We start from the raw sequence: 15,587 nt of genomic DNA, 5'->3' as shown, positions 1-15,587 counted from the left end.
TGTCGATGACGAAACAAGAATAACTTTTTTAATTTATATAGGTTTTTGGTATTATGCCAAGCATTGGGGCAACTAAGGCCATTCAGCGCTGAAACGGAAATTGACAGGAAAGGGTTTGAAATGTGTAAAGGAAAGAAAACCGTTGCGCAGTTGGCTCAATTGAAACCAATTGGCTTTAATAGGAGAAGCGGTGGACCAGTCAAGATAGAAGAAAGAGAATTCGAACGGAGGTGCAGTAAAAGGAATGAAAGTAGTAGTAGCAGCTAGGCGCCGAAGGGACGCTGAAAAGAACCTTAAGTGATGCCTACATTTCACGGAATGAGGTGCACTGACGGCACTACCCTCCTTACTGGGAAAGAATAACTCTTAAACGGCATAATGCCGAGGTAATTGCTTTTGTTTTGTGTGAAAACTAGTTAGAGAAAATAGAATCCAAACAAAACGAAAAATCTTCTCAATGGGAAAGCAAGAATAAATCTTAACCAGGATAATTCCAATTGATTTTTTTCCGTCCCCCCCCCCAACCCCCTTCCCTCTCCTCCTTTCCCCCTCTTCCGCCTTCCTCCTCCTTTCCTCTTCCCTCTTCCCCCGCTCCCTCCCTCACTTTTTCCTCTTCCCCATCCTTCCCCTCCTTGTCCCTCTCCCTCCTTTCTCTACTCTTTCTTTCCCCGCTCACTCCTCTCCCCTTCCTTTCCCTTCACTCTCCTTCCCCCTCCCTCCCTCCCGCTTCCCGTGTCTTTTTTTTTTTATCTTCAATAGAAACTCATCCTTTATTCACCTGTCGCAGGATGAGTACTGCAAATTACGGATCACACGTCAATCTTTTCCTTTTATTAATGGCGACTCATCCTTGATTCACCACTTAGAGGCTAACTATTGCAAATTGCAAGTCATTCATTAATTTGTTTTATTTGTTAATAGAGATTCATCCTTGATTTACCACTTAGAGGCTGACTATTGCAAATTGCAAGTCATTCATTAATCTGTTTTATTTGTTAATAGAGATTCATCCTTGATTCATCACTTAGAGGATGACTCTTGCAAATTGCAGGTCATTCATTAATCCGTTTTATTTTTAATGGAGATTCATCCTTTGTTCATCACTTAGAGGATAACTATTGCAAATTGCAGGTCATTCATTAATCCGTTTTATTTTTAATGGAGATTCATCCTTTGTTCATCACTTAGATGATAACTATTGCAAATTGCAGGTCAATCATTGATCCGTTTTATTTTTAATGGAGGTTCATCCTTGACTCATCACTAAAGAGTATGAGTCCTGCAAAATCCAGGTCATTCATTAATCCGTTTTATTTTTGATAGAGACTCATCCTTGATTCATCACTTAGAGGATGACTGTTGCAAATCGCAAGACGTTCTTGAATCCGATTTATTTTTAATGGAGACTCATCCTTGATTCATCACTTAGAGGATGACTGTTGCAAATTGCAGGTCATTCATTAATCTGTTTTATTTTTTAATGGGGACTCATCCTTGATTCATCAACAAAGAGTATGAGTCCTGCAAATCGCGGATCTCCCATTCATCTTTGGCCACCATGAAAAACCGCACAGAACACGTCCGAACTGAATCCTGTGTAGGGACGCATCCTCGACCCCTTCCCGCCGAAGCCGAAATCCTGGCTGGATGAAAGACGCTGCCTGTCCTTCTTGCATATTACTGAGATTATTTCCCGAATTATGAAAGATTAGCTTCCCCTCTTTGTTGGCCTCCCCGAAATTTTATCCCGGCGAGAAAAGAGGGGAACTGGGCGGTCGGCCAGTTTGGGAAATGTCAATTAGATTGGAAGAGCCTCCGGGCTTGGCGAGGAAGGAAGGAAGGAAGGAGGGCAGAGAGAGGAGGAAGAAGGGGTTTGTACGAAGGGCGCGAGGATAATTGAGAGAGGGACGCGTCGAGAACGGGCAGGGGAGGAATTGGGAAGGAATGGGAAGGGAAGGATTGGATGGGGAGGAGAGCAGAAGAGTTGAAGAGGAGGAAAGCCGTTCAGGAGGATGATGTTGATGAAGGAGAGGAGCAGGAGGCCAGCAGCTTTAAAGGAAGAAGAAGAAGAAGAAGAAGAAGAAGAAGAAGAAGGAGGAGGAGGAGGAGGAGGAGGAGGAGGAGGAGGCCAGCAGCTTTAAAGGAAGAAGTAGAAGGAGGCGAAGGAGGAGAAGGAGACAAAGAAGAAGAATAAGGAGGAGGAGGAGGATAAGGAAGAGGAGGAGGAGGCCAGCAGCTTTAAAAAAAGAAGTAGAAAGAGAAGCAGAAGGCCAGCAGCTTTAAAAGAAAGAGGAGGAGGAGGAGGAGGAGGAGGAGGAGGAGGAGGAGGAGGAGGAGGAGGAGGAAGGAGCGGCTCCAGACGCCGTCACCTGCTTGTACCTGGTGGAGAATCGATGTATGTCCACAATGCTGTTATTGAACTCATTCATCCTTTCTTTATAGCAGGCGCCACTCTCTCTCTCTCTCTCTCTCTCTCTCTCTCTCTCTCTCTCTCTCTCTCTCTCTCTCTCTCAGGGTCATTTAATTTCTCTTACTAATTTGTGTTTGTTTTAAAATTGTTCGTTTAAGAGGAACAATTCAGAAGTCGCGTAATCTTATGGATGTCTGTCATACACTTTATAAATTTAGTTGCGACAGACATCAGTTTACAAGTGGATGAGATTACCATTTTTCCTCTCCCGGAGATGAGAAGATGGCAGGCGATAAAGATGCTCCCCTCTCGGACAAGATAATTCTGAAGAAAAAAAAAATATTGAATAAATCCTCTCAGTAACTCTGCGTACATCACCCGTGAAACGCATTTACGCCGGAAGGGTAAATGGCGAGTTATATCACTCGCAGCGCTCGGGATGAAAAAGTGCCTCTCGTGTCAGAACGTAAATCCACAGTTCTTAAGAAGGAATTAAGTCGGAAGTCTATGTAGGATGAGTAACTGGTCCGCTCTCTCTCTCTCTCTCTCTCTCTCTCTCTCTCTCTCTCTCTCTCTCTCTTCTCTCTCTCCGTCAAGTGAGGGATGGAATTGGAAGGAAAACTGGGCTGTAAGTTATGTAGGTATTATTACGGGGTTATCCAGTAAAAATATTGCCTCAGGGTACGGAGATCTATGACGAATTTCCTCTCTCTCGCAGATGATTCAGAATGGCCTTTGGGAAAACAAGGGAATAATTTATCTCTTTTATTTTTGATTATTTAGTTTTTCTTTTATTTTTTTAAGGGTTTGTTCAATATTAGGGATTTTAGTGACGGTCGTAATGTTATCGTTATTCTTCTCTTAGTATAGACCAGTGGTTCCAAAACTTTTTTCTGTCATTTGCACCCAGTCCAGCCTTCCAGATTTCCCCCTTCATGTGTATGAGGGAAAGAGTAGTTAAAACACACTGTGACTATTTACTAATTTATTTTTCAAATGTACAAATATACTGATAAACATATAGTTGCAGAGTAAAGTGGATAGAGAGAGGTTAGTAACAACTAACCGCATAGCCATAGAAAGCGGTTAGTAACAACTAACCGCATAGCCATAGAGAGCGGTTAGTAACAACTAACCGCATAGCTATAGAGAGCGGTTAGTAACAACTAACCACATAGCTATAGAGAGCGGTTAGTAACAACTAACCGCATAGCTATAGAGAGCGGTTAGTAACAACTAACCGCATAGCTATAGAGAGCGGTTATTAACAACTAACCGCATAGCCATAGAGAGCGGTTAGTAACAACTAACCGCATAGCTATAGAGAGCGGTTAGTAACAACTAACCGCATAGCGATAGAGAGCGGTTATTAACAACTAACCGCATAGCCATAGAGAGCGGTTAGTAACAACTAACCGCATAGCCATAGAGAGCGATTAGTAACAATTAACCGCATAGCCATAGAGAGCGATTAGTAACAACTAACCGCATAGCCATAGAGAGCGGTTAGTAACAAATAAAAGGACATGAGAAAATCCATCTGAGATTTTTTTACTTAGTAGGTAGTGTATTATTTCCCCCCAGGCCAGTGGGAAATTTCCCCCAGTTTGGGAACCACTGGTATAGACATTTAACTGGAGAATAATACAAATAAAACTATGGTTTTCATGTCCAATAACATTAGAAGTTATTCAAAGAGGCTATGACCTCCCATTGTCATTTCTAATGCGATCAATGTTAATAAAAATACACGTCCTCTTTAGGAACGTGCGCGTGCTCTTGTGTTCATGTATACGCATGTACTTCATCCATATTTAATGGATACACACTTCTAACTTAGTATATATCTGCGCAGAAAGTTACTTACTAATCTCTCATTTTCTCTCTCTCTAACGTACACTACGCGTGCTGCCCTCACGAAAGATCCAAACTATTGTCTTTCACTCGACCTTTCACACTTTGCTTCCACAAAGGAGAAACGGCTTATCAGTCCCTGCACACATTCCGGCCTTAGCACGCGTCAAGCCTCTTCAAATAGCCCGCTGCCTTCCTTGTGTCACGCGTTGTATGGAGTTAGGTATATATATATATATATATATATATATATATATATATATATATATATATATATATATATATATATTATATATATATATATATATATATATATATATATATATATATATATATATATATATATATCATATATACATATATATATATATATATATATATATATATATATATATATATATATATATCTCATTCGAGCTACAAATGTCCTTTAATATCTAATTCGCTCTACCTCGGAATTGATATATTTTCATATATGTATGTACCGAAGGGAAATTTTTAGTTGATAATAATTTCGTCCCCCCATGGGATCGAACCACCGTCCAGTGGACGGGAAACGACATCAGAAACGGACAGTGACGCTATCGAGCTGGCCGACTCGATAGCGTCACTGTCCGTTTCTGATTTCGTTTCCCGCCCACTGGACGGTGGTTCGATCCAATGGGGGGACGAAATTATTATCAACTAAAAATTCCCCTTCGGTACATATATGAAAATATATCAATTCCGAGGTAGAGCGAATTAGATATTAAAGGACATTTGTAGTTCGAATGATTTATATGAATCACGGCGATGTGATAAGTATTCATGTGTGTATGTATATATATATATATATATATTATATATATATATATATATATATATATATATATATATATATTGAATTTTTTGTCATCTATAAACGCGTGACTTTTTATATTATGTTCACACATGTTTAGCCACAAATATTGTTTAATATTCAGTTTAATCAGTTCACTATACCATGGGTGTAAGTTATTCCGAAATTATGGTGAGCTGGACATTGAATATAGATAGATAGATAGATAGATAGATATATGTATATATATATTTATATTTACAAATTTATTTTTATAATATATATATATATATATATACATACATACAACTGTGTGTTTGTGTGTATGTATGTATGTTGTATATATGTACTATGTATATGTTCATGCACGCACACGAAAGAACGCCTTTCTCACTGTGACATAGAGGGGAAATTAATTACCATTTTCCCCTCTGCCGTAGACAAAAGGGCAAAATAATTAAGCCTTTTGCCCGTGCAGGGTATTAATCCCTAATTAGGTTGACAATATTTGCTTTCAGGTGACATTGCAGATTAATTTTCATACGTCCATGATTGATAATGACGATGATGATGATGATGGACAAGTTAATATAACTTATTATTGGAATATAGAATGGTAGTCTACGTTTTGGTTTCGTAACTATTTTATGATGAATTAGTAATGAAGAATACTAGGGATAAATTGCAAGATGATGCACCATTTATGTTCAGATTGTTTGCCATTATAATGATTGAAGTAAAGTAGCCCCGTGTAAATGGAAGGAGGAGGAGGAGGAGTAATTAGCTATGATCTACTAACTCTTTTATTACTGAGAAAAGAAGTAGTGAAGGTAGGATTTTGTCGCATTTGGGGTATCATGCATTATTAGTTCATGTCTTACTTTTCTTATGCATGCACTGGTTCTTATAAAGTAGTTTTGCTGTTACTTTTGTAAAATTTTGTTGCTATTCTATTCCTAAAGTGTTATTACTATTACTTTTGTTAATTTTTTGCCATCACTTTTGTAAAATCTAGATGCTATTACTTTTGTAAAATGCAGTTGCTATTACTTTTGTAAAGTTTTGTTACTATTCGATTTCTAAAGTCTTTTTTACTATCACTATTGTTAAGTTTTTACTATTACTTTGTAAAGTGCTGATAGCAACCTGCCTCGAACTATTCACGAGTGCTTGTCGAAATCCTTTTTTTCTTCTTCTTTTTTTAAAATCAGATGTCCTCTTCCAGTTCAGTCCAACTTGATGTTTGTTTTCCTGTCGTCCTTCTGTCTCAATTTTTAATCACACACACACACTACACTACATACATACATACATACATACATACATACATACATACATCCTTCTGTCCCCTTTTTTTTATTGTTCGAGTGTTATTCGCATTGCAACTGCTTCGAAATTGCATATCTGCCAACCACTCTCGCTCGTTTATTGCTCTCTCTCTCTCTCTCTCTCTCCGCTGCTGGTCTTTTCGAATTTGATCGGCAGGATGTTTACTGATTTATTCTTCCTTATTTTGCGCTTTCTTCAAAATGATTATACGCACGTACACGTCTGTACGTGTGTATATATATGTGTGTGTTTATCTACTTATCTACATATATACATCGATAGATAGATAACATGCTGCATTTATGTTACATATATACGTTTTTCCCCCGTAAAGAATTTGTAACAAAAAACGAAAACTTTTGTTAATCTGCTTTGTTGTTATTGTTTCTCTGTGTCATTCTATAGTCACATGTGTATCATTGCATTTTGTTTTCATATATTTCTTTGTTTATTTTGTTTTGGTTTAGTCATTCTTCAAGGGTTGTAAGCAGAAAGTCATATATGATTCCTGTTTCGTTGAATATATTTTCTTCTGATCTGTGATGGGATAATTGGGAAGTGCGGATGGAGAGAGAGAGAGAGAGAGAGAGAGAGAGAGAGAGAGAGAGAGAGAGAGAGAGAGACCGAAAGCCTTTCGCATTTTCAATGTTGTTTGATAGTCGTTGATTTATTAGACTGAAATCATTTCAGAACGAAATAGCAGTAAGTGGACCTGGCAAAGTAGAGAGAGAGAGAGAGAGAGAGAGAGAGAGAGAGAGAGAGAGAGAGAGAGAGAGATGTCTTCAGGACGATTGCAAATTGCAGCCATACGATTGTTGGTTAATCTTTAATGCGTGTATAGAGTGAGAGAAATTGCAATGTTATGTTAGTATATGGAAGAAAGACTAAGTTTTCTGTCGTTCCTGCCTTAAGAGGTGACGAGAATCTTTAAAAAAAAAAAAAACACACACACACACACACACACAAACACAAGAGAGAGATGGAGATTCGACCTTCTGCTTTACATACAAGGTAACCGAAAGGAACCTTTTTTATTTATTTGGAAACGTACGTCGTACGAAATAAGATTATCTGAAAGCCACCTTTTTTCCTCTTTCTTATATATTTGGAATCGTACGCAGTACGAAATAAAATCCTGGGAAAGTGGAATCGTGCGGGTCAGTTGAAAACTTGCAACACGACCAAGAGAAGAGGAAAAAGGTATTTCAGAAGAAGTAGACACAAAGGAGAGCAATTTCGGGAATGGTAGGTAATTCGCCAAAGGAGTTTGTTCCATTGTCGACCATTTCTTTATCGTTGGCGAATTCCAAAGTGTGTATTTCTTGGAAAGGGGGTGGCGGGAGGAGGGGAAGAATTTGTGACAGGGGTGAGGGAGGTTGTTGACAGTCCTATTTTTCACTTCTGCAATTCGAGTGCATTTTTCTTTCGGCAAGTTCTTCAGTTTTGTCTAAATCCCCCAAAACCCATATTTCCCGGAATGCCTCACCTACGTTCATGATATTATTCCGTTCTGAATAGTTTCATGTGCCTTTTTTTTTTTTTTTTTTTTTTTTTTTTTTTTTTTTTTTTTTTTTTTTTTTTTTTTTTTTTTTTTTTTTTTTTTTTTTACTTGTGACCTAAAACAAGTATCTAAACTTCAAAGTACAAACTAGGAGAAGTGACTGAGCTATAAGCTTTTAAGATAAAGGGCAATTTCAAAGGTTTGTGCTTTCGTATTGAAGTGTCCGAGATTCTTGAGAGAGAGAGAGAGAGAGAGAGAGAGAAGAGAGAGAGAGAGAGAGACCTTTCGTACATTTAATATTGTCTAAAAGTCATAATTTTATTAATAGAATGAAATCAGTTTAAATCATTTTAAAGCGCAATAACAGTGAGAAGGAGCTGATAAAGGAGAGAGAGAGAGAGAGAGAGAGAGAGAGAGAGAGAGAGAGAGAGAGAGAGAGAAAATTCAACATTACGCAAACTGGAGCAATGATCCTCCTTAATCCATTCGTGTTCTTCGACGCTCTCTTGTAACTTATGTTTCAGACATCCAATGTCATGTGTTGGAAGTGACTTGATGATTCTGGAGCGAGAGAAACACATTTATTCTGTACAAATACATCCACAGCATAAGTTCTGACGTTGGATCATGTTCGACTCCTGGGCGGCATTGGGCGTAAGGGCGTTTACTGCTCGACATCCGTTTGGTCTCTGTTGGCCTCAGCATCGAGCTGTGTACCTAATAGTTAGATGACTTCAGTGGACGTAGATGCTTCCCCCTTGGATGGGGTGACTTCCCATTAAGTCTTTTGGGATTGCGACCCTCCAAGGTTTTGTCTACCAGGTACTTAATTTGCTGCATATGTGAACTGAAACATAGTAGCATTAAACGTTTTTGGTCTGAAGAATTCCAGCGAACGAGAGAATCATGATTGTAACGCCAGGATGATGCTAAGCAGTCAGGCAGTGATGTGATTGATTTTACGGGAGACTCAATAAATGAAGCAGAGTGGAGGAAAACCTGCGAATCATTTTGACCTAACCTAAATTAACCAAACCAAACCATTTTAACCTAACCTAGCCAAACCTAACAAGTATTTTAAATCCTAATCTAGCCTAACCTAACCATTTTAACCTAACTTAACCATTTTAACCTAACCTAACCATTTTAACCTAATGCAGCCTAACCCAACCATTTTAACATAATCTAGCCTAACCCAACCATTTTAAGCTAACTTAACCATTTTAACCTAACCTAACCTGACCATTTAACCTAACCTAACTATTTAAACTACTGTAGACCGCAGGCCTCGCCCCAGGACCTATTGTACGTGTCTCCAGGCGTGGCTTTCACCCGCTAATGGCAAAATTTTATTTTCCATCGAGGAAATGGAGTTTGGCATGCATCCACGGAACCTGTAATGGGACGTTTTACCTTCGCTTGGGTTTGACAGATGCTTTTTCGATAAATCATTCATCTCTCTCTCTCTCTCTCTCTCTCTCTCTCTCTCTCTCTCTCTCTCTCTCTCTCTCTCTCTCTCTCTCTATATATATATATATATATATATATATATATATATATATATATATATACTATATATATTATTATATATACAATATATATATATATATATATATACTGACCTGAATCATGTGATCTCCTGGAAACATGGAAATTATCACATAAAATAGTAGTAGATTAACTTTATAAAAAGCTAAAGGATGCAAGTAACAGCCACGAATATATATATATTATATATATATACTGATATATGTATATATATATACATATGATATAATATATATATATATATATATATATATATATATATTCGTGTGTGTTACTTGCATCCTTTAGCTTTTCTTTAAGTTAATCTACTTTTATTTTATGTAAAAATTTCATATGATTTTCCTGAAATTCACATGTTCATCACTAGAATTTTGTCTGTCAGACTACCAGACAATAAAAAAAAAATTATAATCTACTTCATGCAGTCTTGAGTACCCCATTTTGAGAGAGGCGTATTCCAAGCCAATCTGGATCAGGCTAGGGTGATTCCATTTACAAGAAGCTGTGGTAGGCATACTTTGTACCAGTGCTGTGCTAGTCTCTACTGAGGATTTGTTACTACAAAATAGCCCTTCTCTTCGAATTAGTCTTTGGCAGGCTTAGTGTTAGCTTATATAAGACAATTGTTTTAAATTATTATTATTATTATTATTATTATTATTATTATTATTATTATTATTATTATTATTATTATTATAAAAATAGTTTTACTAGAACCCACATGAAGAAGTATAAGATTTGAAAAGTATTCAAAAGCAAATAAATTATGCTAATAAAGGATTCCTGTCCACAGTCGTACTGAACAAGTTGTATGAACTTGTGCCCGCGCACAAACAAACACACACATATATGTGTGTGTGTTTGTTTTGTGTATGTGTATATGTGCTCAGGTGTTCAAGCAAACCTTTTTAAACTACTGAAGCGCTATCTATATAGCCCACATTCCAGCCAAGTAGGCATCACATTTTGGTACGGGAAATAACAAATGGGGACTTTCGATGCCTGTATCGTCTCGTTTGTCAACTAAACGGCTCAGCAGCCAAGAACCTGCCGTGTTTATGCCTGAATAATTGATGCTCGTCTCTCTCCTTTTTGGGTAGACGACTGGTTAAGACGACGATAATAATCCTGGCTTAGTTGGAAGATGGGATGCCGTAATAGATAGACGTTTTGCATATTATTTATGTTATATTCATTTACTTAAGAGCTTATTAGAGCTCGCTAAGTGCGCTGCAACCAGGCGCTGCTGTCTCCCCTACCCTCCCTATCCCCTACCTAGCACGCCACCACCTGGGGCGGACAAACCGGTTTACAGTAGGTGGGTGGCTGTGTCATGTTTCCCCTACTGTCACCCGAGGGAGGACAAAGAAGATCTACTCGGATTTTATTATTATAGATTTACTGAATGTTTGTTATTCATTTACTTTTTATTTACTTATTATTTTTAACTGGTGTTGGGAATGGGTGAGCGGTTTCCGTTTCTGGAATGGTACAAGTTAGAGGAAACGCTTCATTAGTTGGAGTGTAAGTGTATGAGGATTTACGTTGGGGAAAATGAAGTGTATCTTTGTGATGTTGGAGAAACTTCAGTGCATCAACATTCTGGTGAAACGGAAGCATGTATCGGGAGAAGCTGAAGTGTACCTTGGAGGTTTTGTAATAAGTGAAGTGTATTTAAGTGTAAGAGGCACTGAAATGTACCTTGGAAATTTTCTTCGCTCTTTCACAGGGTACGACGGTACATATTCTTCTTTTCACTTCCTCAGGGTACGACGGTACATAATATCATTCCTCGCTCTTTGTCAGGTTACGACGGTACTAATTAATATCATTCCTCTTTCTTTCTCAAGGTACGAGGGTACATGTTATCATTCTTCCTCTCCTCTCTTCTACTCTTTCTCAAGTTAAAACGGAACATATTACGGACATTCTTCTGTTTTCTTAAGGTACAACGGTACCAACGGTACATATTATTACCATTCTCATCTCTTGCCCAGGGTACGACGGTACACAATATTATCATTCTTTTCCTCTCAGCTACGACGGTACATAATATTATCATTCTTTTCCTCTCAGCTACGACGGTACATAATATTATCATTCTTTTCCTCTCAGCTACGACGGTACATAATATTATCATTCTTTTCCTCCTCCCCTGTTAACATTCTATTCTTTCTCAACGTACGAAGGTACATATTATCAATTATCATCCTTCTTCTTGCCTCTTCCCAAGGGTACGACGGTCCGCTGCAGTACGCAATGACGGACGGCGTGAGCCCGGACGCCGCCATGACAACCGTCCAAGTCCTACCCGTCGTTGGACAGACGTCCGACTTCACCGACGACGAGGAAGACAACGCCAACACCAATAACGTCTCAGGTGAGAAGCTCTCTCTCTCTCTCTCTCTCTCTCTCTCTCTATCTCTCTCTTCTGGGACGACTTTCATTCAATCATTTTTTTCATTTAATTTTTTCTATTTAATTTTTTTACTAATGCCTTTGGCCTCTTGACATTTACTGTGAAGGATTTTATGTAAAGGATTTTACGGTGAAGGGTTTGTTTCTGTGAAGGATTTTATGTAAAGGATTTTACAGTGAAGGATTTGTTTCTTTTGAGGATTTTATGTAAAGGATTTTACAGTGAAGGGTTTGTTTCTGTGGAGGATTTTATGCAAGATTTTACGTGGGAAGGTTTGTTTTCTGTGGAGGATTTTATGCAAAGGATTTTACAGTGAAGGGTTTGTTTCTGTGAAGGATTTTATGCAAAGGATTTTACAGTGAAGGATTTGTTTCTGTGAAGGATTTTATGTAAAGGATTTCACAGTGAATGGTTTGTTTCTGTGAAGGATTTTATGTCAAGGATTTTACAGTGAAGGGTTTGTATCTTTTGAGGATTTTATGTAAAGGATTTTACAGTGGAGGATTTGTTTCTGTGAAGGATTTTATGTAAAGGATTTTACAGTGAAGGATTTGTTTTCTGTGAAGGATTTTTATGTAAAGGAATGTTTTACAGTGAATGGATTTGTTTCTTTTGAGGATTTTATGTAAACAGGTTTATTTTACAGTGAAGGGTTTGTTTCTTTTGAGGATTTTATTGTGCAAGGATTTTACGAGTGAAAGGGGTTTGTTTCTTTTTTTTGAAAGATTTTATATAAAGGAATTTTACAGTGAAGGGTTTTTGGTTTTCTTTTGTGAACGGCATTTTATGTAAAGGATTTTACCAGTGAAGGATTTGTTTCTTTTGAGCGGATTTTAGTTTAAAAGGTATTTTACAAGTGGAAGGGTTTGTTTCTTTTGAGGATTATATGTAAAGGATTGTTTTAACAGTGAATGGGTTTGTTTCTGTGAAGGATTTTATGTAAAGGGATTTTACAAGTGAAGGATTTGTTTTCTTTTGAGGATTCTGTTTTATGTAAAGGATTTTACAGTGAAGCGTTTGTTTTCTTTTTGAGGATTAATATGTAAAAGGATTTTACAAGTGAAGGGTTTGTTTCTGTGAAGGATTTTATGTGAAAAGGATTTTACAAGTGTGAAGGATTTGTTTCTTTTGAGGGACTTTATGTAAAGGATTTTAACAGTGGATAAGGATTTGTTTCTTTTGAGGATTTTTTAGTAAAGGATGAAGGTATTTTTCAGTTGGAAGGATTTCTTTCTTTCGGTGAAGGATTTATGTAAAGGATTTTACAGTGAAGTATTTGTTTCTGTGAAGGATTTTATGTAAAGGATTTCACAGTGAAGGGTTTGTATCTTTTGGGATTTTATGTAAAGGATTTTACAGTGGAGGATTTGTTTCTGTGAAGGATTTTAGGTAAAGGATTTTACAGTGAAGAGTTTGTTTCTGTGAAGGATTATATGTAAAGGTTTTACAGTGGAGGATTTTGTTTTCTGTGAAGGATTTTTAGGTAAAGGATTTTACGTGAAGATTTGTTTTCTGTGAAGGATTATATGTAAAGGATTTTACAGTGAAGGGTTTGTTTCTGTGAAGGATTTTATGTAAAGGATTTTACAGTGAAGGGTTTGTTTCTTTTGAGGATTTTATGTAAAGGATTTTACAGTGAAGGGTTTGTTTCTTTTGAGGATTTTATGTAAAGGATTTTACAGTGAAGGGTTTGTTTCTTTTGAGGATTTTATGTAAAGGATTTTACAGTGAAGGATTTGTTTCTTTTGAGGATTTTATGTAAAGGATTTTACAGTGAAGGGTTTGTTTCTTTTGAGGATTATATGTAAAGGATTTTACAGTGAAGGGTTTGTTTCTGTGAAGGATTTTATGTAAAGGATTTTACAGTGAAGGGTTTGTTTCTGTGAAGGATTTTATGTAAAGGATTTTACAGTGAAGGGTTTGTTTCTGTGAAGGATTTTATGTAAAAGATTTTACAGTGAAGGATTTGTTTCTGTGGAGGATTTTATGTAAAGGATTTTACAGTGAAGGGTTTGTTTCTGTGAAGGATTTTATGTAAAGGATATTACAGTGAAGGATTTGTTTCTGTGAAGGATTTTATGTAAAGGATTTTACAGTGAAGGTTTTGTTTCTGTGAAGGATTTTATGTAAAGGATTTTACAGTGAAGGATTTGTTTCTTTTGAGGATTTTATGTAAAGGATTTTACAGTGAAGGATTTGTTTCTGTGAAGGATTTTATGTAAAGGATTTTACAGTGAAGGATTTGTTTCTTTTGAGGATTTTATGTAAAGGATTTTACAGTGAAGGGTTTGTTTCTGTGAAGGATTTTATGTAAAGGATTTTACAGTGAAGGATTTGTTTCTCTGAAGGATTTTATGTAAAGGATTTTACAGTGAAGGATTTGTTTCTGTGAAGGATTTCATGTACAAGGATTTACGGAGTGGAAGCAGGGTTTGTTTTCTTTTGAGATTTTATGTAAAGGATTTTACAGTGAAGATTGGTTCTTTGAGGATTTTATGAAGGATTTACAGTGAAGGGTTTTGTTTCGTGGAAGGGTTTTATGTAAAGGATTTTACAGTGAAGAGGTTTTTGTTTTCTGTGAAGGATTTTTGTAAAGGATTTTACAAGGGTGCAGGAGTGAATTTGTCTTTGTTTTGAAGGATTTTAGTAAAGATTTTACAGTGAAGGGTTTGTTTCTGTGAAGGATTTTATGTAAAGGATTTTACAGTGAAGGATTTGTTTCTGTGAAGGATTTTATGTAAAGGATTTTACAGTGAAGGGTTTGTTTCTGTGAAGGATTTTATGTAAAGGATTTTACAGTGAAGGGTTTGTTTCTTTTGAGGATTTTATGTAAAGGATTTTACAGTGAAGGATTTGTTTTTGTGAAGGATTTTATGTAAAGGATTTTACAGTGAAGTTTGGTTTGTTTCTTTTGGACGGATTTTATGTTTTTAAAGGAGTTTTACAGTGAAGGATTTGGTTTCTTTTGATGGATTTTTATTTTATGCAAAGGATTTTTACAGTGATGGGTTTGTTTCTGTGAAGGATTTTATGTAAAGGATTTTACAGTGAAGGATTTTATGTAAAGGATTTTACAGTGAAGGATTTGTTTCTTTGGAGGATTTTATGTAAAGGATTTCACAGTGAAGGGTTTGTTTCTGTGAAAGATTTTATATAAAGGATTTTACAGTGAACGATTTGTTTCTTTTGAGGATTATATGTAAAGGATTTTACAGTGAAGGGTTTGTTTCTGTGAAGGATTTTATGTAAAGGATTTTACAGTGAAGGATTTGTTTCTTTTGAGGATTTTACAGTGAAGGGTTTGTTTCTGTGAAGGATTTTATGTAAAGGATTTTACAGTGAAGGACTTGTTTCTGTGAAGGATTTTATGTAAAGGATTTTACAGTGAAGGAATTGTTTCTGTGAAGGATTTTATGTAAAGGATTTTATAGTGAAGGATTTGTTTCTTTTGAGGATTTTATGTAAAGGATTTTACAGTGAAGGGTTTGTTTCTTTTGAGGATTTTATGTAAAGGATTTTACAGTGAAGGATTTGTTTCTTTAGAGGATTTTATGCAAAGGATTTTACAGTGATGGGTTTGTTTCTGTGAAGGATTTTATGTAAAGGATTTTACAGTGAAGGATTTGTTTCTTTGGAGGATTTTATGTAAAGGATTTCACAGTGAAGGGTTTGTTTCTGTGAAAGATTTTATGTAAAGGATTTTACAGTG

At 36.6% G+C, this 15,587-nt stretch overlaps 1 protein-coding gene across 3 annotated transcripts in view; it reads left to right on the top strand.

The window, feature by feature from the left end:
* LOC135206212 (tubby protein homolog) overlaps nt 1-15,587 on the top strand; it is a 427,064-nt gene that overhangs the window by 339,926 nt on the left and 71,551 nt on the right. For all 3 annotated transcript variants that reach the window (XM_064237549.1, XM_064237550.1, XM_064237551.1), the window contains one exon: nt 11,693-11,839. In XM_064237549.1, the coding sequence (XP_064093619.1) occupies nt 11,693-11,839 (147 nt within the window). Of the gene's footprint in view, nt 1-11,692; nt 11,840-15,587 lie in introns of those variants that run through there.

This window comes from Macrobrachium nipponense, chromosome 29, assembly GCF_015104395.2.
Source record: "Macrobrachium nipponense isolate FS-2020 chromosome 29, ASM1510439v2, whole genome shotgun sequence".
Classification (NCBI taxonomy): Eukaryota; Metazoa; Arthropoda; class Malacostraca; order Decapoda; family Palaemonidae; genus Macrobrachium; species Macrobrachium nipponense.
The sequence above is the reverse complement of the archived record's forward strand: the minus strand, read 5'-3'. Positions and strand labels throughout refer to the sequence as shown.